Source organism: Harpia harpyja, chromosome 20 (assembly GCF_026419915.1).
Source record: "Harpia harpyja isolate bHarHar1 chromosome 20, bHarHar1 primary haplotype, whole genome shotgun sequence".
In the NCBI taxonomy this organism is placed as follows: domain Eukaryota; kingdom Metazoa; phylum Chordata; class Aves; order Accipitriformes; family Accipitridae; genus Harpia; species Harpia harpyja.
This window is the reverse complement of record NC_068959.1, coordinates 21,875,043-21,901,494: the sequence shown is the minus strand read 5'-3', so window position 1 is coordinate 21,901,494 and position 26,452 is coordinate 21,875,043. Positions and strand designations below refer to the sequence as shown.

Genomic DNA, 26,452 nt, shown 5'->3' with positions numbered 1-26,452 from the left:
ATGTGAGCCCTTTACTCAGCCCTTTACATTCCAGCCCACCTTGGTGACAGATGAGAAAGGACCTCCAGGACTGACACACAGCTACCAAGAGTGACAGGTAGAAACTGACCCCGTGACCAAGTCCTTTGCACAGCCTCACCCTTAACCCTCCTGCTCAGCACCTTCCTTTCCCCCCAGATTTTTCCCCTAATGTGTGTGTTGATCTGGCCAGGTTGGAGGGAGTCTGGCGGTGGCTGGAGGCCAGGCTGCCGGTCCAGGGTCTGTGGGAAGAGCTGGTACTTACGGGGCCTGGAAGAGGAAGACTCTCCAGTCAGCTGTCTTCAGCTTGAGCACATTGGACTTCTTGCTGTAGTCAGAGGCTTTCGTGGCTAAGGCGTGGTGCACACGGATGGCATTTTTCAGATCCACTTCAGAGAGGTCTTTGTCAGGTTTATATTCATCCTGTGAAGAGGAACGTTAATTGGATAATGACAACACTAACATTTGCGGGCTACTTTAATGAACCTGCCTTTGTCTCTGTGCTATAATCACAGAGTGCTGAGACCAGGAAAAGCACTGCTTTGTACAGTAAATGCTAGGAGCTGATAATGATAATAATTAACATCTGGCAACTTCTTCCATCATTAAGTTCACTGGGAAGATGTGAAGAAGGAGATGAAAGTTTTAAATGTAATTATCAATAGTTATCTCTAACACGGCACAAGCCTGGGGCTTTGGGGGAAGGCACAAGACAGGGCCAGGTTTCTGCAGAACTTCACCCAGAGCACAGAGCTCAAGCCGGGATGCAACTCCCAGTCATTGGCAGGTATTAGTGAGCACCTGCCTTGGTGCTGCAGCTTTGTGTGGTGGAGGATCTGGGCTCAGGTTTTGCACCGTCTCGGGCAGCCCTGGAACAGCAGCATTCCTGCAGCCAGTACATCTCTGTGCAGGTGTGAGTCTAGCTGGGCAGTTGTCAGACTGAGTGTGGCCCACCTGAACCATGCTTGGTCTCTCATTAGTATGTTTGCCCCTTTGGCATGGTCTCTCATGTAATTCATTAGACTGGCACGTGCAAATTGCAGCAGCATTCCCTGTATTCCTGCTTTACTTTCTCCAATGAAGGACAATTTCACACAAGTAGGGAATGTAGCAATAACTATATATGTATATATTTTATAAACAGATAGAAAATGCCAAACATGGGATTCTAAAAGGATGATCTTGGCACAGCACTTTTTAGGAAAAAAAGGAATTCAATCAGTCCTGTGTTTACCCTTTGCTTTCCCAGTGACTGAGCTCCCAGCCAGTTAAAGTGATACCCTCCCTCCCACTCTGCAGCCTTGCCAGCTCAACAGCTGGTCCAGCCAGGTGGTGGGATGGAAGGATGGACAGATGGATAGATACATGCACACATAGATAGGTGGATATAAGAAAACCTGGCCCTGGCTAAAACAAACCACCACCCCACCACCCCTGACCGTGTTAGATGCCATGTCAAGACAGGGTGTCCCTGGAAGGGCCTCTCTTGCCCTGCTGATTACAGTGCAAACCTACAGGACTAATTTGCCCTTATGTTTTGATTTCCTTGACTGTCCTTGGCTGTCAGCACAGGGGCAGCTCTGTCCAATGGTGGTGGTCTATGTCTGCCAGCCCTTCCTTAGCTTTTAAGCTAGAGCTTGGTCTGTTGTGCAAATTTGCAAAAAGATGTTTTTTTCCTCTGTCCTGGTGGTACAAATCCAGCCATTCAGGGAAAAGCCTGAATGCTGCTACAGTCTCCTGGTTGCTAACCCTGGTCAGTAAGGCTGTTCTCTGGTGTAAGGTCAGAAAGGTCTCCCCTCTGTTACTCTTCAGAGCCCAGGGGCCAGCACTCCCCAGCCCATAGATGTGGGTCAGCCAGACCCTTGCTCCTGATGGGAAATAAGCTTCTGAAGCGTTTCCTTCCCTCCTTTTTTGAAGCAATCATCCCATCTGGGAGAGTGGTTGCCATACTGTGTTCACCAGCATGTGATACTTGGCCTTGTGCAAAAGAAATGCTATGGGGCCCAGAGCCCAGAAATGTCTGGCATGGGCTCCTGGCTCATGCAACTTCCTTCTTAAGGGTGAACCCCAGAGAAAAGCCCTGGCTTTCCAGGAGAGGAAGGGGTGGATGCTGCAGGGACCCTGCGTTCAGGATGACATTCAGATGGGCTACACCGCAGGGCAGTATAGATGACCTTTCCACAGTGGGGATTTCAGTAGGCAGTGGAATGGGCTGTTAGCCTTTTAACAAAGAAAAACATGTGCTTTGCCTTATGAGGACCTAATACGTTACCCCACTTGGAGAGAAATAGTTGCTTGAGGAAGACATTGCCACTCAGGCGTCACACATTGTAGAGACTTCCAATTCTGGATGTTTTTCAAGGCTGAAGCTCTTTGGATCTGAATAAATCTGGCTGTGATGCCCACGATCTCTTATTTCAAGATAAGTTTTCTGAAAATACTGTGCAAATAGCTAGGCTTAATGGCACGTGACAAGGAGAAACTGCCATGGCTGCAAACCGGTTTGATTAATGCAGATCTTCGCCTTGAATGGTATCATCGTATATTGCCCCTACTGATTTCAGGCTCACAGGCATCAATGTAGCTGTAAGGAAAAGCAAATCTTCTTTTTCTAACACTGGGCTCAGTAAATCAGCGTAAGGTTCAATCAAGCAGGTTCTCTCTACCTTCTGCCTCCCTGCTCGTGGAAACAGGCTGTGTTTGCAGGAGTGCATGGTGCTGGAGGCTCACTTCTGCATGGGCTGGCTCTGCCAGGAAGTTCATTTTAATGCCTGTGCTGCAGTAGTCACGACGATATGTACTGCTGCCGATACTGGGACACCTCTAGGTGCTCTTAAACAGGCAGCCTCCACAAACAGCTCCAAGGCTGCATGATGCCACGCACACATGGCTGGAGCTGTCACAGTGCCCAGCACTTACACCGTAATGTAGGCTACACTGCGTAGCCTTCCCCTGGAGAATAATCCCATTGCCCTTCAGCAAAGCATGTCAGCTCTGCTACAAAGCTTCCAGCAGCTTCTCTACATTTTGCCTCACTCCCTTTCTGAGCTTTGATGTAAGTTTAAGTGTGTACATAAACTGCTGCTGAGGAAGAGATGTGTCCAAAAACATAATAGTAACACAAACGCTTTCAGTGAAGGAATTCTGGTTTAAATCTCAATGAAACTCATTTATACTAAAACAAAAGCAGTATCATATTTGGAGGAACTTCAGGCAATGGTTAGTCCATGCTATAGTACTGCTAACTTCACTCTCACTTTTTTCATGGTGTTATCCTGCCATACATTTCCTTGCAAAGGGGTTAATTTGGTATCACAGGGCTGTTGAATTTTTGTCTCATGTGTCCTGCACTGTTCACACAGGTACTTGTCACTGGGAAATGGGCAAGGTATGCTATGCCACACCCTTCCAGTTACACTTAGGCCCCAGCCCTAGAATGGTGACATGTTTATTTTTCCCTCGATTCTCCAGGTGTAGGGTGGTGGGGGTCAGCAATTTTCAGGGTCTGTTTTGGGGCTATCTTCTGCAGGAATTGAGCCCAAGTGTGGACGTTTTGTTTCAGAATCCCTCTAAATTAATTTCATTCACTTTCAGTTTTTAACGTTGATGGTGTAGACAGACTCCCCGTTCATGTGCCTCTCCTGCCCGCACAAAGGCTCTGCTTAAACATGCACAACCACCCCCTTGTCTGGGCTTAGTTTCTGCCATGGCAGTGCTCCGTGGTGTCTTTGGTTCACTCTTCTGATGCCAGCTCTCCCCTACCGCCCACTTCTGTGAGTGGGAGGTGGGAGATCCACAATTGAAATGAGCTCCCCAGCTCAAAGCTTGTTTTTTCAAGAAAAGGCATCGATCTCTTGGGCCTGCCTTCATAGGGCACCTGGATGGGGTGAGAGAGTCCAGTGTATTGGTCCTGCTGCCCTCTCCTCTGGACTCAGCACCAGCCCTGAGCAGTGATGTGAATATGGACATGGAGCTACAGAGATTTCTCATGCTCTGGCTTGTGAGTGGGTTTTCCTCTTTTTCCTTTTCTTCAGCTCACATCTACCAGCCTAAAGAAACCATTTAATGAGGGAAAGTAACCACTGCGCCCTTTTCAGTCTGGTCATGAACTTGGCGCTCCAAGTAGCACTACCACGGCAAGGGCCTGCCTGCATGGCACAGCATCCATGGCTCAGGGCTGTGCTGAGAACTCCTTCGTGGTTGGGGGCTGCAAGGGCAGACCCTGTGGGAAGACCTGCACCCTTTCCAGTACTTCCATATAAAAGCATTGCATGCTTTATAGCTCTCCATCATTCCTCTCAACACCCCTCTATGTGTGGTGATTAAGGGTTATTATCCCCATTTCACAGAGGTGAAGTAAATTGCCAAAGGCCATGGAGTGAGTCAATGCCCAGTGCAGATTAGAGCACAGGAGAGGTGTGCCCTGCTCCCAAACCTGCATTTCTTCCTCAAGACTGTGCTGCATCCCTTTAGGGGATCAAGCAATTGCTTCAGCAGACTATGCTAGAACACGCTAATCCAGCAATTAACACTGGCGAGTCAATGACATGTGACATCTCTACATCAGCAGGTTTATGGCTGCTGCCTGAATTGCTTCTAACAGACTGACTTCTACCTGTCCACCCACCTACCCATTCTTCTGCCTATCTTAAGTCCACCTCTCTCTGTATCTGGCCATTCCTCCTTTCTACACACCTACCTCCCCAGGGCTTCCTTCCCACCTCCTTCCCTCACTCTCTCACTCTTATGTCTACTCAACTTGCTCCCCAAAACCAAATTGAGAAGAGTTTCCTATTAAACTTAGGGGAATTTCCTATTAAAGCCTAGATCCTTGGTTTGGTCTGAGCAAAAAACTGGAACAGGCTGAACCTGTGCTCCGTGGCATCAGGTGAGTCTGGAAGCAGGTACTTTCTCCTCTATCTTCACATCAGAAAATCTTTTCCCAGTGATTTGTGCTCAAGCCAGCTTCTACCTTATGTTTATCTGCAGGCATCTTCCACTGACAGCTTGGGAGGCTGCACACCATTTCCTTCCTGTATTGTGCAACTCTCTTGTTCTGCAAACCGCCCCATAGGCAAGAAATTGCACTAAGAATTGACAGGGCAGATGGATGTTTATCCACTCTCTGTTGTGGTGCTGGGAATATTTGGAAGTGGCAGGGCAAGGACTTTGACTTTGTGGTCTCATCCTTCTGTCCGGTCTCTGCAAGCCTAATGATAGACACTGTCTACAGCCAAGCCCAGCCCAAGGAATCCTCTGAAGAGGACCATATACAGTCTGGCAGCAGCTCATGACTAAGAAACCCCTCTTTGCCCAAATCCTTTGCCCAAGCATTCCTCAGGTTAATTTTTGTTATTGTTCCAAATGCTACTTCCTTGGGGCACCCTTGGCAATTCCAGTCCCTCCTGCTAATTACACATCAGTCACGGCTGTTATTTATCAGACATTTTCATAACCTAGCCAAATCTTAGGTGTTTTTCTTCTTCAGTCCTTGTTCATAAAGAAAGCCCTCAGTCTCTTAACCATTTGCTCCTGAAGGTCATCTAGACAAGAACATTGGCCTTCTAACTGCCACATCCATCTCATCCTCACTCTCTTTTTAAATTCTAAACACCTAGTAGTAACATAATGAACTATGGTAATATAACAGTCTGGCTGGTTACTGCTGCTAGCCTTGTACAGCAAAGAAAACCCAACCCCTCTGCCCCATCAGCAGCAATGACACTCAGTGTTGGCTTCATGGCTCCTTCTAGTGCTGTCCAAGCAGTCAAGAAAATCTTCACTAATCTGGATTTTGGTCCAGCATGGGAAGAAAATTCTGTCCTGAAAGTGTATTTCATTCCAAATATATACCCCCTCAACAGACTCATCCCAAGAGACATGCCCTAGAAGTCCTTGGTGAAAAATTCATTTAGATCTAAATGGTTCCTGTGATTTTGATGAAATTGTTTTTTTTTCCCCATAGAAAAACTGTCATAAAATTAAATGTTGATGGTAGCGCTGTACAAGTTAAATCCTCATGCATCACCCAAGGTCAGCACGAGGACCTCTTCGGTGGACCCTTTGTGGAGACTTTAACAAGACAAGAGACTGAGATGTAAGAGTGCCACTGACTTGAAGAATGCCACACTTAGAGGGCTGGAGATCTGGGCTCTCCTGTATGCTGCAGCTTCCCTCAGCTGCAGGAGAGAGTGGCAAGGCTGTAAAAATACCACTTGGCTAAGAGCAACCCGTACTGTAAATTACGATCGGCTGCTGCCAGATTTCTGTTGGCTTTGTGACATGTGCCATAGAATCTGGCAAAACACGAGAATCATTGGGGTGTGCTACGAGTTCTGAGTCATAATTCCGTGCTGCCCTGAGGATCTTTCTGCCTTTCTTATATAATCCAATGTTTGTTTACTGACATTGCTTTGGAGATAATACTGCAATACATAGAAACATCTACCCACAGGGAGTGCTGTTCCAGCAAGGTGAGTTCAATGGGTTACTGCACAGCATGTGCTACTAAGGTAGTTCAGACCTAGTTCAGTGGGTTATGCTGTTGCATGATGAACAGACATTTGGCATCCCTGGCTGGCTCACACTGACATTCAAGTGAGCCCCTATCCAGGCTCCTTGGATTTTCCCACAGAATAGACTATCCATGGAAATCCTCCTAGCATCCAAGTGTCTTGAAAGGCAGAGAGCTGAATGCTATAGCATGCAGGGAAGCCCTTCCATGGTGACTTTGCCTCCCACGAGGACCTGGGATTCATACTTGTGTTGACTAGAGGTGGCTACAGAACAAACAGAGATGAAGAGAGGCAGAAAGTGTCACTTGGCAACCCATGGAAGGAACCAGCTCAGCAAGGTCCTGAAGGAGAAGAGAAACTTTAAGCATGGTCCACACCAGACTCAGTGAAGCTGCTCATAATCAGATCTATGCCAGCAAATAAAACAATAGGCAGGATAAGACTGGTCTGATGCTCCACCTCTTCAGCTTCCTATTGCATGTCTCTCCAACATCCTATTTCACCTATTCCGTATCACCTGTTCATTCATCCTCCCCAACAGCTCCTACTTGCTGGGACACTTCTGCAGAAATCTTGCCTCAATATTCCCTCTTCCATACTTCTTCTGCATAGCCCTCTTTTCAGGATGTGAATAGTGCCCTTAGCATGAACACCACCACCAAAGATGATGGCATCCTCCAGTTCTGTATACTGGTCTCTGGAGGAGCTCTGTAGATGTGCATGCATGCATTAGGACATGGATTCACCTCTACTTGCATCTATGGGTCTCCTGCTTAGGGCAGCATGACTGTTTTGGAGACAGCATGAAACAGCATATGGGATAGTCCACCACGGTTACCTTTTGTAAATAAAGGATGGTCCCTTTAAGCACAGCATAAAATTTCTTCCAACCTCTTCTTCCTCTGGGAGCTAAAAAAGGAAGAACATTTAATTATATATGTCTGCTTCTGCCAGTGCTGCTTGACCTTCACATTTCTGGCAAAACCAACCCTTCTCTTGACACACCAGAGGCATGCAGTGATGCCCAGAGCTCATATACCTCCAAGCTATTGCTTATGAGTGGCTTGTCTGCAGGGATATGTGTTTGAGAGGCATGGGCTGGGAGATGCAGCCTCCCAGCAGGAACACAAGCAGGTCAAAACCAGAGATGAGTTGGTATAGGGGTACCAGTGGACACGTGCAGGAAGTGCCTGCTCCTCCAAACCCAGGTTCATGTTCCTTGGACTAAATGCTTGAGGAGCAGAGACATTCCCTGAGCTCCTCTGCTTCAGATGAGTTAGGCAGACATACCCTGGATAAGGCAGCTTCTGTTCCACTGAGGAGGGGGCATTAACACCAGCCGTCTTGATGGACTTGGGGACAGAGAGCTTACTGGAAGCTGGAGAGGGGTGGGAGGTGAGGGGAGCCATCTACATCACCACAAGACAGCTAATCCTCCAGGCATGGGCTATTAAGAAATTGCTGGAAGCAAGGGAGGCCTTTGGTGGTAATCTCTACTCAAGACTTTTAATCAGCTGCAGTGACTGGGCCAATCATATCAGTTAGCAAAAGGGGTTATCCAAGGTTTCATTAATCTCTGCTCATTAACAGTTCCCAAATATATTTTCCTTTACCTTTTCTGTAATCCCATATGCTGACAGCAGAGCTAGGAGGCATCCTGTTGCCCAGCCAGCACATGGCAGCTGTTTCCAGCACATGGCAGAATATGGACAGGAACAAAGCTTCAAAGACCAGACTGTCCCCAAGGTCAGGGCTGGGGTGGACAACTGCTGTGGAACCACCCTCACCCCATTGCTCAGAGTGTGGGATTCAGGATTATGCCCATGAACAGGATGGAAGACCAGGTCTATCTGTGTGGGACAGGCACTGTTAGGTTCCTTGGCAGTGAGAAGGGAAGACTGAGGCCTCCTGAAAACAGTCATGTCTATAAATGCCTCAAAACACCCTCCTTTCCCTCTGCCCTGGCACTCATGGATCTAGGGATCTCTCTTGTGTTCCCTGGGATGCAGTGAGGAAATGCCTTCAGCAGGAGAGCCAGGGAGAAGGCTAGGGCAAGGTTCTGGTACTGCCTGGGGCACATCTCCTCCTGTCCCATTAACACGTACTTCTCTTCCCATCCATGTCTGCATGGGTTTTACGTGTGAGGACACCGTGCTTGTAGGTGACTGCGTTCAGCGCTTGGGGGATGTCCAGGAAGGGGTTGCTGCTGTCAACAATCCTTGTCACTTTCTTCGCACTGGCTCCGAATTTGTCATCTACCAGCTCCGAGAGTGATTTCCTCAACTCGTCCTCATCACTTGGAAACAAAGTCAGAGAAGAGATTGAGTGGAGGACACGTGGGTTGGGTCACAGTGTGCACTATCTGCTTTGGTTTTAAAGAGAGTTATTTATTACAAGGCTAAGTCAGAGAAAGAAAATGAAAGGAGACGCAGGAACTGTAACACACAGAGTGTGCCAATGGTGGTGACCTGGACATAGCTGGGAGGAGCATGGGTGGCAGGTAACTGTCCCAGTGGTCCCACTGTGAGGTTACTCAAAACAGGTAAGGGAATGGGTGCTTGTCTGAACACCAGGGAACAGCAGACACACCATTGCTGAGGACTACAAGCATTTCACAGGGACAGTCTCCAATTTTGTGCCCTGAAATCAGAGCTTAAGGAGGTCTTTTGCTGCAGACCAGGTATCACTGGGGTTTCTCAACCTCTGAGAGGCAGTCCCTGGGGCCTCCTAGGTGCTGAAGGAGCTTGAGGAATGTCCTCTGCATCTCTAAGGAGCAAAAGCTCTGCAGACATTAGGGAGATGGGCCACTTGATCAAAAAATCACAAACCCTGGAATAGGTTATACATCAGCTCCCCTTTTGTGTCCTCAGGGTGGGCCAGCAGAGAGCAAGAAGTGCTGGTCATTTCCATAAAAACTGCTTCTCTCACAGATCTCCTGGTCCTGGACCCTGGGCAGCACGGGCTGAGCAGCTTATGGAAGTGTCCACTGACTCCACCAAGCCTGCCTCTTCCTGGTTGGAGTAAAACATACTCTGGCAAATAGCAACTAGAACTTGTACAGGAAGTGATATTTCCCAGTGTCCCTGGGACATTAAGGAGGGAGAGCAAACAGTGAATTTCTGCCCTGTGTGATACATGTCAATGTCTAAATGGTATGAGTGGTCACCTTAGGTTGCAGATTAGACTGGGACCAAACCTCGGCTGAGGAGTGACTCAGGGATGAATCCACTAGCTGGGATGTAAGCAGTAAAAAAAACACACTTCCCCACCTGCAGCAAGTACATGGCCAAAGCATCAGACACCTCTTGGAAGAGAAGAATGATTTCTCAGCCCTCAGCACCCACAGGAGTCCTGAGGCTTAGGCAGAGCCCAGACACTGCACCTGGGTGGGGAGTTAGCGGGGCTCAGTTCTCTGAGCTGCACCCTCTGAGCTCCTGCTTGCTGGTGGTCATATACCTGCCTGTCCAGTTGGGCTTTGTGAGCAAGGGCATTTCATTCCCTGGGATGGGCAAGGACAGAAGGCAGAAGCAAGCAGGGAGAAGAGGGTCTCGCCTGTGCAAGGTTACAACTCAGTGCCACATCTCCGAAAGAAAAACAGGTACCCCACGTCAGGGAGCATCTGTCCCACAGCAGAGGAGCTGAGAGGTCTCTCGTGTTGCAGCCTGTCCATCTGCAGCCAAGCAGGACACCCTGCAGCAAGGCAGGTCCCAGGTCAGGGTGGGGTGAATGAGGGGGAGCAAGGATACAAGCGGGGTGGGTGGAGGAGGGCAGGAGGGGGGCTAGATGCTGCTGACTGGAACTGCACCGCTGCGGCAGGACATCGCGGGGGGCTGACATCCCTCGGATGTGCTCAAGCCAGGGAGCATGTGCTGGCAGGCATTGTGTAACCACTGCCCGCATCCAGCGAGCAGATGCACTTCTGCTGAACTCCTCTTATGTAAACTGTCCCACCGGCACCTTCTGCGGAGCTGCAGGGCTCCCTCTCGCGACTACGTCCACCCGCTGATGCGGCCTTTGCTGCAGAGCTGGCATTGCTGCTTTCCTCTCACATAGATGCCATGCAAAATTATTTTTAAAGTGAAACCGATGCTACGTGACCCACTAAGAAACCACTGCCCTTGCAGGGCCACCGGCTGGCTGTGTCCTTTCCAAAGGAGACACTGGCCCACAGTGAGCACTGCTGCCATTGGGGACATGGCTGGCAATGGAGGCTCCTGCTCTGCAAAGCTTAACCCAGGTAGTTGGGGAGGGAGGTAGGATCAAACTGTCTCCAGACACTTTTCTGGCCAGGACAATATGAGGAGAAGAGCAGGTGATAGAGCTAATGGCCCAGAACAACCTGCTCAGTTCCACAACCCTCTGGAGACAAGAGAGATCTGAGGGGAGGGGAGAGAAGGAGAGGAGAGGAGAGGAGAAGAGAAATGTCCACTGTGTTAGCTTAAGGCCCCAGGTCTGTCATGGGCTTCCCCACAGCAGTGGTGGGGAGGCTTTGGGGCTGGGGAGCACAGCACACCCCTTGCTGAGGGTCCTGGCCTGTGCTCTGGGCAGGGGCTGGGTAGCAACCAGAGCAAGGGAAGAAGGGCTGAGGAAGGTGCTGCGTGAACCTGTCACGGAGGCCACCATGCTAGCTGTTCCCAGACTTGTTTCAGAGTAACAAATGATGATCTGGAGGAGACAGAGTGCATCTCATCGAGCTTGTGGATGACGTAAAAATGAGAGGTACAGGGCCACCGCTCAGAGGGACAGGAGCCTCACCAAATGCAACACCCTAGTACTGCACTGGTCCTGAAGGAGGGTTGGCCGGGGCTGACTGGCTGGGGAGCAGCTCTGCAGAAAAGGCCCTGGGGCTCCTGGTGAACAGCAAGATGAACAGGAGCCAGCCAGTGTGTCCTGGCAGAAACAGAGGCCAAGAGCATTCTGGGCTGTGTAACAGCGGCACAGTGAGGAGGCTAAGAGAACTGATCATCCTCCTCTACTCTGCACTCATTACATCATATCTTGATACAGCAAACAGTATTGGGCCCCCAATACAGGAAAGGCCATCAACAAGGAGAGAGTTCAGCAGAGGCCACCAAGATGCCTGGGGACTGGAGCACTTGCTATGTAAGAAGTGGCTAAGGGAACTGCACTTGTCCAACCTAGAGAAGAGATGGGTTTTGGGGACCCATGGCAGCCTTCCAATATGTGTGAGGAGGTTATCGAGGGGACAAAGCCAGGTTCTTCACTATGGTGCATGGCAGGAGGACAAGAGACAGTGGGCATAAGTCAAAACAACAGTGGTTTCGAATGGATAAGAAAAAAATATCACTCTCAGAATAATTAAGCATTGGTTCACGGATCCAGAGGGGCTGTGGGTTCTCTATCCTTGGAGGTTTTCAGGATCAAACTGAACAAAGCCCTGAGCATCCTGGTCTGAATTCAGTGTTGACAATACTTCGAGGAGGAAGCTGGACTGGAGATCTTGCAAGGTCCCTTCCTGCTTGAGTGATTCTCTGATACTATTTCCAGAAGAAACTATGTGGAAGAGATGGAAAGTCTCAGTGACCAAAATAACCCCAAATCTTGAGCTCCTTGTGCAAAGACCTCTGAAGCACCTGGAGTGGGACCAGCATTTTATAGGTGTAATAGTAAACAAAGAGGGCATTCCCTTCCTTTAGATCATGCCTGTGGACCCTGTGTCCACTGACTGCCACCAACCTCCCCATCTGCTTTTGTGTCTAAGCCATAAATAAATCTAACTTGCCTACAGGAGGGACTTCAGTGCTTAAGGGCTTGGCAGGAAATGTTCTGGGAGCTTCTGGGGCTAAAAACTTGACTCAAGACCTGTGAGCTACTTTGAAAGACACACTCTCTCTCAAATGCTTAACGTATACTTACATGGCCCACTCCAGCTTCTCATTCTTGATGGAGTTATATAGTGTCTGAAACAAGAACATGGTATTAGCTGTGTCTCTCATGGAAGACATGTCTGGGTGGTGGAGACCATCTCCTCCACACTCTGTCTGTGTTCTTGGAGAGATACCTTCCTTGCTGAACTGTCCTGGAGAAGTATTCACCAATGAGACGGACAACTGGTGTCCTGCTCGACCCTTTTTTGTCTATGTGCCATGATAGGTATTGGACTGGACATGTCAGCAGCAGAGGGATCTGGCAGCCAGCCTTGGTCAGGAGCCTGTATATGATATTTTTGACTAATTCTAGGTGCTGCAACTAGTCCTGAGTGAATCCTGGCCTACGCAAAGATGGTAGAAGACTCTGGGGTACACCAAGACACCTCCAGTGTCTTGACTAGGGGAAAGGGACAGTGGAGGCTTGAATGCTGCCCTGAGAAGCAGGGTAGGAATGAGTGACCTTGGGGATTAGCTTTTCCAGTTCCTCCTGTGCAAAATTCCAGTTACTTCCCTGGGGCAGTGAGAAAGAAGCAGGAATGGGCTAGGAAAACAAAATGTGGAGGTGGCCCTGACCACACTGAGGGGTGGGGTAGGGTGAGGTCTGCTGGCAGGTGGGGGTGTCATCTAAAGCACAATGTGACACCCCTGATATGGCACTGGTCATTTCAACCTCCTTCCATACAGCAAAATCCAGGTCAGATTGCTGGATCTGCAGCAGGTGCAGGCAAGAGTGGTGGTGTTAAACCACGTGGAAGGAGAAAATACTCACTTTGCGGTGTTCAACCAATATCCCATGGTACTGAACTAGTTGTGTTGGAACACTACATCTAATTACATGGAAGTAAAGGCAGATAAAAGTATCAGTGCCAGATGGTCATATCTGGGGGCAGGGGGTACCTTGTTCTGTACATTTTCTGCTGCATCACAGAGCTACCGTGGGGCAGAGGGACCCCTGGTATGCTCTGAGGGCAGATATGACACAAATCTGGATAAAACACCACCAGGGAACAGATCTCTGGTGGTTCACTGTGAGTTAGCAGAAGCTATCCATGTGGGTTACAATTCTTCTAATGAAACAATTGTGCACTGGAAAATGCTGATTCAAGGGCTCAGAGTGTCCCAGCAGGACTAGGTGGCACTACAATAATAATGACAGTATCCCACTGTCTATTTATATCATGTTACCTTCAGCAAATCCTTTGCAAAGTCCTTCCCATCGTTCAGGCCATCCAGGTTTGCTATGAACTGTTGACATGACATCTTTTTGCCAATATTCTGTAAGGCAAAGAAGCAGCTCATTAAACTTCTGGAGAGTTTTGACTTTAATCAGAGTGTCTTTTAAAGAACAATTTTATATGTAGTGGTGAAGCCTGGGTTTGCCCCAAGAGCGCAAAGCTGAAAGGTCTTCTGCTCTGATTTTCTATTGTGCTCTTTGCTTTATTTGCTCATGCCAGCACCCAAACCTTTCAAATGACCTCTTTTTTAATGGTGGAGATAAAACACCTGAAAATAACCTCTCTAGCTCTTGCTCCAAACTTTCTAAGTGATCTCACCTCTGGTCTCCAGGTTGGTCCTGGTACACAGTCTGTGTCTCAAAACCCAAGACAAGTACTCAGACTGCCTTGAAATTGCAACGCTTGGATGTGTCTCCAAGCCTGCCGTGTGTGACATTGTGTGAGTATGCAGTGTCAGCATCTGAAGACAGCCAGCATTGGGCAATTACTTGTCCTTCACAGAAACTGTTATTTTTGATTGCCATTACGAAAAGAGATGATCCTGCTACTGGTACTGTGTGAACTTGAGTACTGTGGCATGTGAGGGCAATACACGTACACTGGGAGAATCTCACAACCTGGAACAATGCCAAGGTTCTAATGCCAAGACTATTTGGTGCTGATGCTGCCAGGTCATCTGGCACCCCTGATATCAGTCTGTGGCATCTGTCTTCCCAAACCCTTTACCTCTCATCATAGCAGGTGAGTCACTCTCAGCCTGCAAGGGTCGAGGGGCTGGAGGCAGGCAGCCTTTTTTCAAGCCTCCCCCTGCAATCCTACCTCTCCAAAGGAGTGGAGCAGAGGTGTGGAGGAGTCAGTGAGAATTGTAGGGTTCAGAAAAAGGAGTCTGATACCACAAAGGAAAGATAGGTGTCTCCAGTGCCATGTCATATTGCAGCCTTCACACCCTGGAGTGAAGTCCCCAAGGACAGACCCTGTGGTGACATCACATGGAGTGGACAATGGAGTTAGTGAGAGGAGAGCACGAGCTGCCACCAGTGGTCCTAAAGATCCCAACAGCATCCTGACACTGGGTGGACTCTGCATCAAGGTATCAACAGGGTGGCCATCCAGGAGGACCTGGGAGGATGGCCAAGAACAGCGGAGCCAGGAGCCTGCTTAGGGACTCAGTGAGGAAGAAGGGCCTCCATGGGTCACTGGGAGGGGATGAAGCTGCAGCAGATGATATAGGAGGTGCCCTGCAGGGCAAGATGCATCCTCTGTGCAAGAAAATAACCTCTTGACAGAGACTGACACCAGAAACCCCTGCCCACAAACATGCACAACAGATGACCTGGAGGCTTCTCCCCAGGTGAAAGCATCAGCAAAGAGTGAGGCCTTGGGATTAGCCCACAATGGCCCCCCACACACCCACCATCTGTGTGTGCAGACATACTCTTTGGCTACACAGGGAGTCAGCGCTGCCTTTGAGCAGCTCTGTCTCATACTCTTAATTATGCCTCCTGTCAGTGCCACCTCCAGATGAGCTGGCACCCTTGAGAGATCAAGAAAAAGAGGAATAAAGCACTGTTACAAATCTGCAGTGCCTTGGGACACAGTGCAGCACAACATGAGGCTCTCTGCTTTCTCACAGGGAGACCCACAGCTGATGCCTGATAGCTAGAGGCTACTGCCAGCTAGTGCTCAGGGGGTACACTAGCTGAAGAAGAGCTGTGGGGAAACCTGCAGACATGCTAGGTTTTATCAGAAGAGAGAAGAGAGATTTGTGTACTTGCTGGCTGGTGAATTACAGCCAAAAAAAAAAAAAAGCCAGCAGCACAAAGGCATGTGAATGGAGAAAGGAAGGAGGGTGAGAGAGCGCATTAAAAAATGCAGTAATGAACTTCCACAAGGGAGGGAGTTTGGAGGTGAGGTAACTGTGTTGCCTGAGACCCTGAGGCACCAAATTACTTTGCACAGAGAGAAGGTGACTACTTCTACCCCTGCCTTGAGGCAGGAAAGCAGAGTGCACAGCACAGGTCTTTCTGCCTGCAGAGATCTTGTTGCAGTGATCCAGCAATGAATGCGGAGGCCAACACATTTTAGGAAGTGAGTGGATACAGTGAGATAAAGTGGCACAAGTTACCAGCCTTGCAGGCCCTTCTTTGGGTTTCTCACATATTGTGTCCAAGACATATATTAATCCCAGGGGATGGCTTTTTATTCTGTGATTTGTCTCTTTCTCTTGTGCAAGAAGATCTCTGAGCTTGGAGACAGCAGCCACACTGTGGAAAAGCAGCTAATTGCTGAGCAATTGAGAAGGATGAAAACATACCCTTTCTTTGACAGCCAGAAGAGGTGATGAGAAAGCTCCAGCAAGGATGCTAATACTATGAATCAGCTTGTTGGACAAGACTGTTGAAGCACTGCAGAGTCGGGGGCAGGATTCAGGCTGCCTGTCAGTAGGACTGAGCACAGGATGCTGGGGTGGCTCAGATGCAATACAACCTCAAGTCAACGATACCTTAACACTTCAGCTTGCTGCTTTGAGAAGTGGCCTGGAGCCAGCCAGTCAAATACAAAGCCCTGCAAGTGCCTCCAAATCAACACCATCTGAACAGAGAAAACAAAAAGACACGGACTTCACAGCTTCACTTGATCAACACTTGCAAAGAAACAGTTCTGTGATCACAACTGCCTCATTATCAATGGCACCAGCACCAGGGGCTGCCTGAGCTTTCACACACTGCAACAGTATTTAGCAAGTATAGGGAATCCTAGGAACAACTCTGGAAAGAGTCACTATGAGGGCGCAGTGGGGTGCCTTCTCATACAGTAGGCCACCTTGCTGATTCAGCAAGATCATCCCATGTGGACATAATCTTCAGGTGAATGTATCTGCACACCTCAAAGCTCAGTGATCAGATGTTCTATATCCCTTGCTGAACTGGGACCGCTGGGCAGGGAGATGCATCTTCATTTCTGGCCAGCCACACAGATGGGGGCATTTTGATTTTTTGTGGAGCATCAATCACTTACCAGCAATAGAACAAGCAGCGAGGCTGCTTCACAGCCACATGTAGCTACTATTCCTGATATGTCCCCCTGGCAGAAAAGAACTTCTTCCCATCTTTGCTTGCTCCAGGCCATGCAGCAAAGCATGAGAAATCACTATCAGACAATCAGCATGGTGTGCTTGGATGGAGAGTGAGCGAGCAAACAGTGGATTAAGTAGATGAGAAGGGATGGATAGTTAGATGAATGGGTAGAGACAGCATGGGAATGGATAGACAGAGGTGGATGGGTGCAAACAGTGTATGAGAATGGAGAGAAGCAGAGACAAGGTGCACAATGGTGGTTAGAGTGCATAAGAAAAAATTAGGAAGGATGAGATTGATCTGATGAAGGGTAGACAGGGCTGATCCTGCCACCCCATTGTTTCAACCCAGTGTAACTAACTAACTCCCCTGTTTACAATTGGGTTCTTGCCTCCTCTGGGCCTCAGCCATCTGCTGCTGAGCTGACTCATCCAAGATGATCGCAGACCATCTCCTGAAGTGTCCAGGATGGCTCTATCCACCTCTAGAAGACTCTGGGCTGTAGCCTGGCATCCCTTGGCTGTTGCCAAGTTCCAGCCTTAGGAGGCTGGGCCAGTGAGTATGGAGCTGGGTGCTCAGTGGGAAAAGCAGGTGCCATGTGAAAGGCGCAAGAGGAGAAACAGTTCCTGGGGGTCAGAGGCCATGAAGGGTGACTATCTGGAGTGCTCCCCCCAGCAGTCTGTGAGCTGTTAAACCACTTGAGCTTCTGGGCTAGAGGCCCCAGGCATCAAACATCTCAGCTGCAAAGTGGTGAGTGGAGTACATCTCCTGTGAGCTCCTCAGCACGAGCCTCATGCCCCTAGCAGGCCCTGCTTTTACTCAGGCTCTTTTGACCTCTCCTAAATACTAATCTTCAGGGGAAAAAACCCAAACAACTACATTTACGCTTCAGCATGAAGCGAGGGTCATTGGTCTGACTGGACCAAGGGATCTGGTAGTGGATGTGTTCTAGGCTGCAGAAACAAAATCACCCCACTGCAGGGAACAAACCTGCAAATTTTGGGTACCAATGACCCCTGGGCCATGCATAGCTGCTGTGGGCAGACTGGTGTCATTCTGCAGGTGACACCAGCAGCTGCTCATACCTCAGAGCTCTTCTGCTCTCCCAGTGCTGCTAACACAGCACTATTGCTAACACCAAACCATAAGCTTGGCTTAAGGAGAATATCACAGGGTTTGTAAGATTAATAGCGAGGGACATGTGGAGTTAGGAGCTGCTAGGGATCCCATTTCAAACTTTGTTCAGTGGCCATGAGAGCTGCTGGCCTGCTTTTTGAACAAAAGCTAAAGCTTGTCACATTACAATGTGACTCCAGAAGCTGGGCTTTGCTAAAGTACCAAAATGCAACCATGAGTGCTGGTGATGCATAGGTGTTGATTTGTCACTGTCCTTCCATGGCCAGCAGTTCTGAACAAGGAGGGATAACACTGACAGTTGAAGAGGAGACATCCCAAAGCTTTGTCTCCAAGGAGCAGAGATGGAGCAGAAGAGTACTTATTTTGTCATAAGATCTCCTGGAGCTCAAACAGCACCAGCAGAGCAAGGTAGAGAGTTGCAACAACCTGGTTTATACTACAAGGCTTGTAATGCTGGCTTTTAAACACCAACTCCAGGTGATTCTATGAAAATGGAGTGTCTCATTTTAAAGACAGTAAGTTTTCTAGACAGTTTGGAAACAGGGTCTGAGTGTACCTGTGGTAGAAAATCAACAGTACTAAGGCAAAACTCCAGTGTGGCCAGGTGCAAATCTCATGTTTTAAAGCCAGTCTCATTACTTTTAAGCCTGGACTCAGTATATGTGATGGTCATTGCTGGAATGGTGAACTAGCCCATTCTAGACACACTGCTGTAGGGAACTGCCCCTTTACAGAGACACATCAACCATCTTTTCCTAACCAAAGGAATTTCCCACTCGATGGCAATGCACAGTAAAACACTGAAACACACACAATACTAAAAAAGGAAATAAAATAACAAGTGATATGCAATATCGTGACAGCATCTTTAACAAAAAGAGGTGAGAGATCAAGTCACACAATCCCAGGTATGCTGCAGTTTATGGAGGTTCCTTTACACAAGGAGAATTTCATGTGATGCATATCAGCTGCCAATGGGTTGCTAAGTAGTGAAGGACACTGCACAACCACTTAGGAATCCAGACAAACAAAAATCCTTTTTTTTTTTTAACACAGAAAAAACAAGTCAAAAGCCAGTGCTTTAAAGCAAAACACTAGAATGACTGCACTTACCACCTGGTAAAGGGTTAAAGAGCAGAAAGAGAGGTTCCAGGAGCAGAAGGAAATAAAAAAAAAAAAAGGAGGAGAAGGAGAAGAAGAAATTAATGTTACACATGCGGAAAAATAAAGAGAAGATTTTTCAAAGAAAAGCTCAGGCATTTCTACACCTGGTCAAAAGAAAGCTATTTTTTTCTTTGCCTAGATAGCATGAGATCATTTCTTCTTATCAAGCTTCTTAGCCAGCTTGTCAATGAAAAATAGAAATGGTAAGGTTTTGGAGGTTTAGGGTTTTTTTGGCCTTTTCAATAATTTTTATCTTCCCAGAGACATATTTAGGATTTTTTTTTTAATTAAAAAAAAACTAGACAAAATAGTAAGATCACTTTGGAGTGAAGTTGCATAGTTTGCCTTCTGCCACAATGCTGCTTTTGCTGTTGCAGGAAATGCTTTGATGAAAATATTTCCTTGGCTCCAACCATTTCGGTGGAAGGATGAATGCTTTGTGAGACCCTCCCAGAAGCCAGCCCCATTGCTATCCCACCGCGTGCAGAGACACTTTGTCTAGACATGTTACTGGCAGACATGTGGGTGGGAACGGACCCAGTGGCCGGTGTAACACTGGTCACAGGCTGCCTGTTCCTCAAAGGATGAGGCCATGGCAGCTGTAGCCAGCTTGGTGCAGGCTACAGCGCACGTCTGGAAAGGATGGTCTTGCAGAGACCAGTATTTCCCTTCACTGACTGCTGTGTTCAAACCTTGCCAGTCATGAAGGCAGTATCTGTGCCCTAATGATGGGGAGGGTCTCCCAGGAGGACTGACAGGATTGCACCAGTGAAGCTGGTGGCCTTTGCATCTTTGCTGTCAAAGGTGAAGAGCACTCATGTAAGGTCCTCTTCCCACCCTCACAGAAAAAGGCTCCTTTCAAAGGTGATTATAAACCAGTATGCAAAAAAAGAGCTAGGTTATGGCCTACTGTCCCCTCATTAACAGTCTAATGAAGAGAAAATCAGGGCAAGCCTCTGCAGATGCACAATGAATTGTTACCAGCTGGAGGCGGAAGAGAACTCTGATCATACAGCTTGGAAATCATGGGCTTGTGGGGCAGAAAAAGGGTGTGTAGGTTTCACATGCACAGGCTGCTACAACAAGCCATACCCCCATACCCTCTCCCAGATGTATGCTATAACAGGGGTCTCCAAGGGTACACAATGTCCCAGTGCTGGCCCCTACGGCCAGTCCCATCTCCCCTCTGCAGTTATTTTCCCTCCCACTCTGCTCTGCCCTGTACACTTTTAGGAACAAATCCAACCTATGCTGCCTGAAAACGCCTCTAAAAGGTGGTGAAAGATCTTGCAGCCTCTGCTGTTTTCCAGCCACACCTTTGGGCACTGAGCTCTGCTCACCCTGCTCTTTGTCCAGAGGCCTCTCTGATATGAAACTCTCTAGTGGCTTTCTGTTACACCTTGAGGAAAAGGAACAACTGGGACCTAGTTCATGTTTTGGGAAAGAAAGATCAAATCTAGACCTGCATGAAAGTACTGACTCCCTTGCAGCAGTTTCTGGGATGAGAGAAGCCTCAGGTGTCTGCACCGCAAGAAATAGCAGCACAATTGGTGCTGCTGTTTGCCAGCCCCACAGAGACTGGCGATGAAGACCTGGGACAGGGCTGATGCGTGCAACTGGTCCTGGGAAGAAAGCTGCATTGCCTGTGCCTGTACAAGATAACAGATGTCAGCAGGAGATATGCCTTTGGCTTGAGTGTGGGAGTGAGACACTAAGAGGACTGTCCCCAGGTCTGGGCCTGGCACCCAAAATTCCCCCTGGAGCTGGTCAGAGTACTCTCTGCCATCCTATCTCAATTTTCCAGCAACACATCCCGCATAAGGGGACAGACCTCTATACTGGGAAGGAAAAAAGGAAGGATGCCTCTCCAAGTACTACTTACATGGCCGTGAAGGTCTGTGTTTAGCAGCATCAGGGCGCAGGTGAGCGTATGAATCCCATCTGAAACACACAAGTCAGATGGGTATGATTACTCCCCTTCCCATGCAGTTTTGGTGTTTGCTGTCTTGGCAGCCCACCCATTGCAAAACCAAGGCTAGTTGCTATGTCTGGGAACCTTAAAGAATACCTGTTTCCTTCAACTGCATAAGATAGTTTAAAAAAAAGATATCCTCTTTTCTTTAAAACTTTACCTTTTTCTGAAACAATCACCAGAGAATTTACTTTAAAGCAGTTTTGTCAATGGCTTTCTAGAGACCAGACTTTCTGCTGAGTCTTCCTCCATATCTGTTTTGTGCCAATGCCATTGTAGAATGGGGCAGAGACCCTGGCAAACAGAGCTAGTTTGCCCCCAGTTGATCACAGTCACCTCAGGGGTTTGTCCTGAGGTCTTTAGCCATCATTCCCAGGCAGCCTGTAAGCTCTTGAGTTGTTCAACAAACATTACTAAAAATTAGTGCAGCGTTTTTGGCTCTTTGACTTAACAAAACTCACATGAAGTTTTCCTTCCATTTGAGACAGTACAGCACCCTCTTCTTTACCATGCTGCCTGGTGGCTTGCTGTTATTTCAAAACCATGCTGTATCCTGAAACTATTCAAGCTCAAGAGACCAGTTGCCACACACCACCTCACAACAGTGAGATGTAAATGCAGTCTGGCACATCAACTAGTCCTTGCCAAGGACCTCACAAAAGAGCTAGAGAGCACCAGGGAGGAGGCAGGTTCAGAAATACTACAGCCTTGGTCTTTGGCCCTGCTCTTGGCATGAGTTGGCGTGCTCACACAGATGGGTTGCTCCACAGACCAAGCAAGACATGACATGATGCTCCTGGCTTATTTCCCTCGTGCATCCTGCTCTATGAATTGCTGCCCTAGGGTCAGGGTGTGACTTACCCCAGGCCTGGCTGGGGAAGTGGCACTGGTCTTTTCTTGTGGGGGTAGATGTGCAGCCACAGAGAGCCAGACGTGGCCTGTCCCCATCCCAGCCTGCCACTAAACAAAGGCACCATTTGTGTGGAATAGTGACGAGCCCTGAACACCCCATGCTCAAGACCAAGCTCTAAACACTGCCAGCTAAAGGCAATCAAACACACGAGCCCAGGATGAAGGCAACTCAGCACATGAGCTTCTCCCTTTCCTGGAAGAACCATGGTCTGAGGAAGGAAGGGTTTCTCATGGGAACATCACGTATTTCTCTATGAGGGCTGACAGTTCTGGGGACATGGTGTGATGGACATCACCCTTCAAGAGAGAATCACTTCCTAAGAAAGATGCTTCCTTCACTTTCACAAGAAGCAGCTTTGGGCTTAGGACAACATGCCTTCCCAGTGTGTATTTTTGAGTTTCTGTGGGAGGTTCTGGGTTGACATGTTCACCTGGCTTTACTGTATCACTTTGGTCAGGTAAATCATGTCCCACATGGCCCCAAGGTGGAGCTGGTGTTCCAAAACTTGCTATTCTCTCCCTGTTGCTTAGCTCAGTTGCATTCACTTTTTCTCTCTGCTCACACAGTGGCACAATACAACTGTATTGTTCTTCCATGTCTGGGCTTCATCAGTACAGGAAAGCACTAATAATGTGTCCAGGACACCACTCTCTGGGAGAAAAAACAGCCACCTCACTCAGTGGTCAGCAAATCAGAGCTCCTGCCACCCTCATTTGCAGCATCCCATCATGCAAGTGAAGTGACTCTCGGTGTTGCAACAGCTGTGTCTCCATCAGTGGAGGAGTTATTGAATCAGCATGTAGTAATGCCCTGAAATGTCTTAGAGGGCTGTAAGACCTTCTCAGCTGCCTGATCATCTCCAGACAAAACTGCCTTGACTCTATCATGCCTCTGTGCCAATAGACCATCACAGCCAGAGGTGTTTCTTTAGAAATCTAGATAATACACGGTGGCTCAGATTTCATCTTGGTGGAACATCCTTTGTGAGTTTAGGCTGGATGCAACAAGAAAGAACTGCTTCCTGAAGAAAAAGCTTGCAATAGCTTTCTCAAATTACCATGTACCTAGTGCATGCTTTTGAAGTATCTGCAAAAGATGTGACCTGAAGAAGCCACTTTTCTTCCCTCCATTGCATCAGCTTCAAGTAGTACTTGGATTACAATTGTATTTTTCAAGCCCCATTCAATTCCAGTACTGAGCACAGCTCTGTCCTGCTTGGGACTCATTCAGTTTACATTTGGTCTGCAGAAAGTGGTCCTGCCCAGCCTTGTGAAATGTGCTGCCACCATCACAGGCAATGCTGTGGCCCTAAATGTTAATGAATAGGTCATAACAGCAGCAGCAGCAGTAATATGTTTCAGATCCCATTTTCCTTATTCTTAATAGTTTTGTACTGTTTAGGAGTGTAACATTTTCAAAACAGGTCCTACTGGCAGCATTGACATCTCCACTGAGGGCCATGCAGTTATGGAAGAGTTTAACTTTCTGGCTTCATTCGTGTTTGCATTAGCAGGCGCCTTTCTCGCAGAGTCTTCAGAACTGGGATCTAATTTCTCTTCTGAACAGTTGCTGTAGCATGGCTCCATCAGCAGCTTTGTAACCCACGTTGCCACACAGCAAAGCTTGTGTTTTGTTTGACTAGTTACTGCCCTCATGCTGAAGGGTGTGGGATGGAATCAGAGGTCTGACCCCCTGTGCTCCAGCTCAGCCTGTGCTCAAGTTGGTGTGTGCATACATCCACCCCCTACAGTGGGTGTTAGGCACCTGGGGACCAGAAGGGGAGAAAGGGACCCAAGGCCCTTGTCTATAGGGGTGGGAGATGGATGCAGTAGAATTGGGGATCACTTCCAGGGGGAAGCGTTGAAGAGGGGTCAGGACTTGGCATTTAGGATATTTCAGCTGGGGACTGCTGCTGAAAATTCAGCCTGCAGCTTAATGTCTTCATGTGGAAGACCCTTCCCAGGGAAGGTTGTCTTTGGATCAGTGGGTGAGAACATCATACAAACACAGGGAAATGAAATCTAAACCTATGTTTTATTGGGATACCACTGATAAAAGCAAAGAGGTCATTCTGTTCTGAGAACAGTGTGTGTCCAGTTAGCTTGGCAGAGGGACTGGAAGGTTCATGTAACACTAGGCACTGCTGCTCTTTGGGAAGCCTGCAAGATGGAGACAAGCAGGAGCTTTCAAGCACAACTGGCATACTGCATGCAGAAGGGGGTGGAGGAATAACTGGCACTGCCATGGTGCCAGCTGAGAGCAGGTCAGCAGCCTGATTTCCACCCAAAGGGGCATTTCCAGATGCCTGTAAGCAGGCACGTAGAGGCATTCATGTAAGTGCGAACGTGGGCACGCTCATGTCTGCATGTGTGCGTATGCACATGTGTACCAGGAATGACCTCTCCCATTTAAAGAAACTATATCTAACTAAAAAAAAAAATAAGGGGAGGGGGGCTGAAAGTAGCTAACAAAATCTGGAACTGAAGTGAGCCCAGAATTTTACCCAGCTGTGCTTTTTTCTGCTGCAGTTGTAGATGCAACGAACAATGCAATGAACACAACTCCTGTGCATGGCAAGGCAATAGCATTCCTCCATCTGCATGGAAATGTATTCTTCCATTCAATGGACAAGGTCTTGGGCTGAGCCAGCACCAGCCACTCATTTGCCCACTGTCAGCAACCACTTTGCAAGCTACAACTGCGGTAATTTGCCTGAGAACAATTCACCGCCTGTGTCACCAGTCCCTGCCAGGGCAAGGATAATCAGCAGGGCAGCATCCCAGAGAAAGGGCGAAGCTCAGCCTTGCCTGCCCAGTGGGTGCTATTCAGGCCCGGCTGTGGATGGTTGGTTTTACACTCAGGCTTTGTGACACACATGCACTGTGAGTGCACAATGGACACGAGAGCCAGGGAAAGCAAGCGGTACCTTCGGACGTGCTCTCTTCTGGGTTGCACTGGCAGTATCGCCGGGAGAAATGAATCAGCACCCGCTCCCGCTCCTGCGTCTCTCCCATCAGTGGGAATGCTTTCAAGAATGTCCTGCAAAGAGAAAGTGATACTTAAAGATGTCATGGATCAATCTGCTGGGCAGCATCCATGCTAAGGAGGGAGATGGAAAGGGGGTCCTCAGAGCAGCTAGGAAGGCCTTTGTCCTCCCCCCAGCCTGTGCACCCCTGGGCCCCTGCAGGTGCAATGCAAAGGGTGTCTATGGAGCCAGCTCTGAGCTGTGTGGGGAAACATGCTGTCAGCTGAGATCTGACCCACCTCTGGCTTGATGGCACCAGGATGGGTTGTCCGTCCCAAGGGAAGAAGTTGCTCCCACTTGCTCTGAACTTGTATGGGATGGGATTCCTGGAAAAGCTGCTCTCCACCATGGGGAAGCAGGTTGTGGGCCCTCCTGTTGAAGCCCACTTTTGGTGGCAGTACCTTGTGCCAAACGTGACATCAAAGCAAAGATTAAATGACAACCTGGAGCTCCCCCCAGTCCCTGCTCCTATCACACGGACAGCTTCCCATGGCATCTGGAAGTCTGGAGGAGAAACCCACCGCGCTGCTCCGCTCTGTTCAGCCCAGGCCCTACGCGGGAGTGCCAGAGACCAGCTCACCTGAGTGCTTTGTCAAGGGTCAGGCCAGTGAAGTCAAAGAAGCTGAGATACTCCTCTGCTACCAACTTGCTAAATTCGTTACTGTAATTAAAGAGGGAGTAGTCAGCCCTTTAATCAGGGAAGAAGACACTGTCTACAACAGGAACAGCAGACTGCTGCCTCCTGGCCAGCCCAACTCCCAGCAAGACACTGCAGACGTGACCCCAGACCCAAGGGGACTTTATCCTAACTTGAAATGCTGCTGGAAAACCTCCAAAGGGCCCTAACATGCAGCTGCCAGCCCTAGACACCTGAGAGAGATGCCTGCCCCCACTGAATCCCTCTGCTGTGCTGCTGGCCAGGGAGAGCCTCCTCCCAAACCAGCCAGGAGAAGGAGGCCATAAGGATGTCCTGTGCTCATCCAGCACCCTCTCTCTTACCTAGTCCTCTCCCATTGCTGGACGTGTCCCCTCCTCCTACTGCAATATTCCTGCTCTCCACTCCAGGTTGGCTCCCATACCACCCTCTCTCCACAGCACCTTGCTCACGTCAGATGGATGCCGCTGGGAACTGGAGCAGGAGAGCTCAGAGGAGCTTCTGGCCCTGCTCATCCCTGAATGCTTCTCCAGAAACCATTCCCCTGCCACGTTTTTGAAGGACACTTGCAGACATGTTGCCTTTAAAGCCAGAATGGGCGCTGTTAAGTTCCTCTATCTATACAAATCAGGTAGTGGAAGTGCAAGAATAATCAATGAATGCTGGCAAGAAATGGGAGATGATCTCAATATGCTCAGCCTTTGCCATATACAATTCCTTTTCCTTCTCCCCACAAAATGAAAAGCATATTGCTAAGCATTGCACATCCAGTTTCATGCCGGGACATGTTACAAGCACAACTCATTGTCTTTCCTACAGCATTGTTTCATCTTCTGCTGTGAGGTGGATG

At 48.6% G+C, this 26,452-nt stretch overlaps 1 protein-coding gene across 7 annotated transcripts in view; it reads right to left on the bottom strand.

Moving 5' to 3' along the window:
• PSD2 (pleckstrin and Sec7 domain containing 2) overlaps positions 1-26,452 on the bottom strand; it is an 89,190-nt gene that overhangs the window by 5,469 nt on the left and 57,269 nt on the right. For 4 of the 7 annotated variants that reach the window (XM_052816570.1, XM_052816573.1, XM_052816571.1 and 1 more), the window contains 8 exons: positions 25,528-25,608; positions 24,849-24,961; positions 20,918-20,978; positions 13,610-13,700; positions 12,411-12,454; positions 8,639-8,829; positions 7,372-7,442; positions 284-441 (listed from right to left, as the gene is read on the bottom strand). In XM_052816570.1, the coding sequence (XP_052672530.1) occupies positions 284-441; positions 7,372-7,442; positions 8,639-8,829; positions 12,411-12,454; positions 13,610-13,700; positions 20,918-20,978; positions 24,849-24,961; positions 25,528-25,608 (810 nt within the window). The remainder of the gene's footprint in view (positions 1-283; positions 442-7,371; positions 7,443-8,638; positions 8,830-12,410; positions 12,455-13,609; positions 13,701-20,917; positions 20,979-24,848; positions 24,962-25,527; positions 25,609-26,452) is intronic. The other 3 variants (XM_052816577.1, XM_052816575.1, XM_052816574.1) reach the window with 2 other exon arrangements.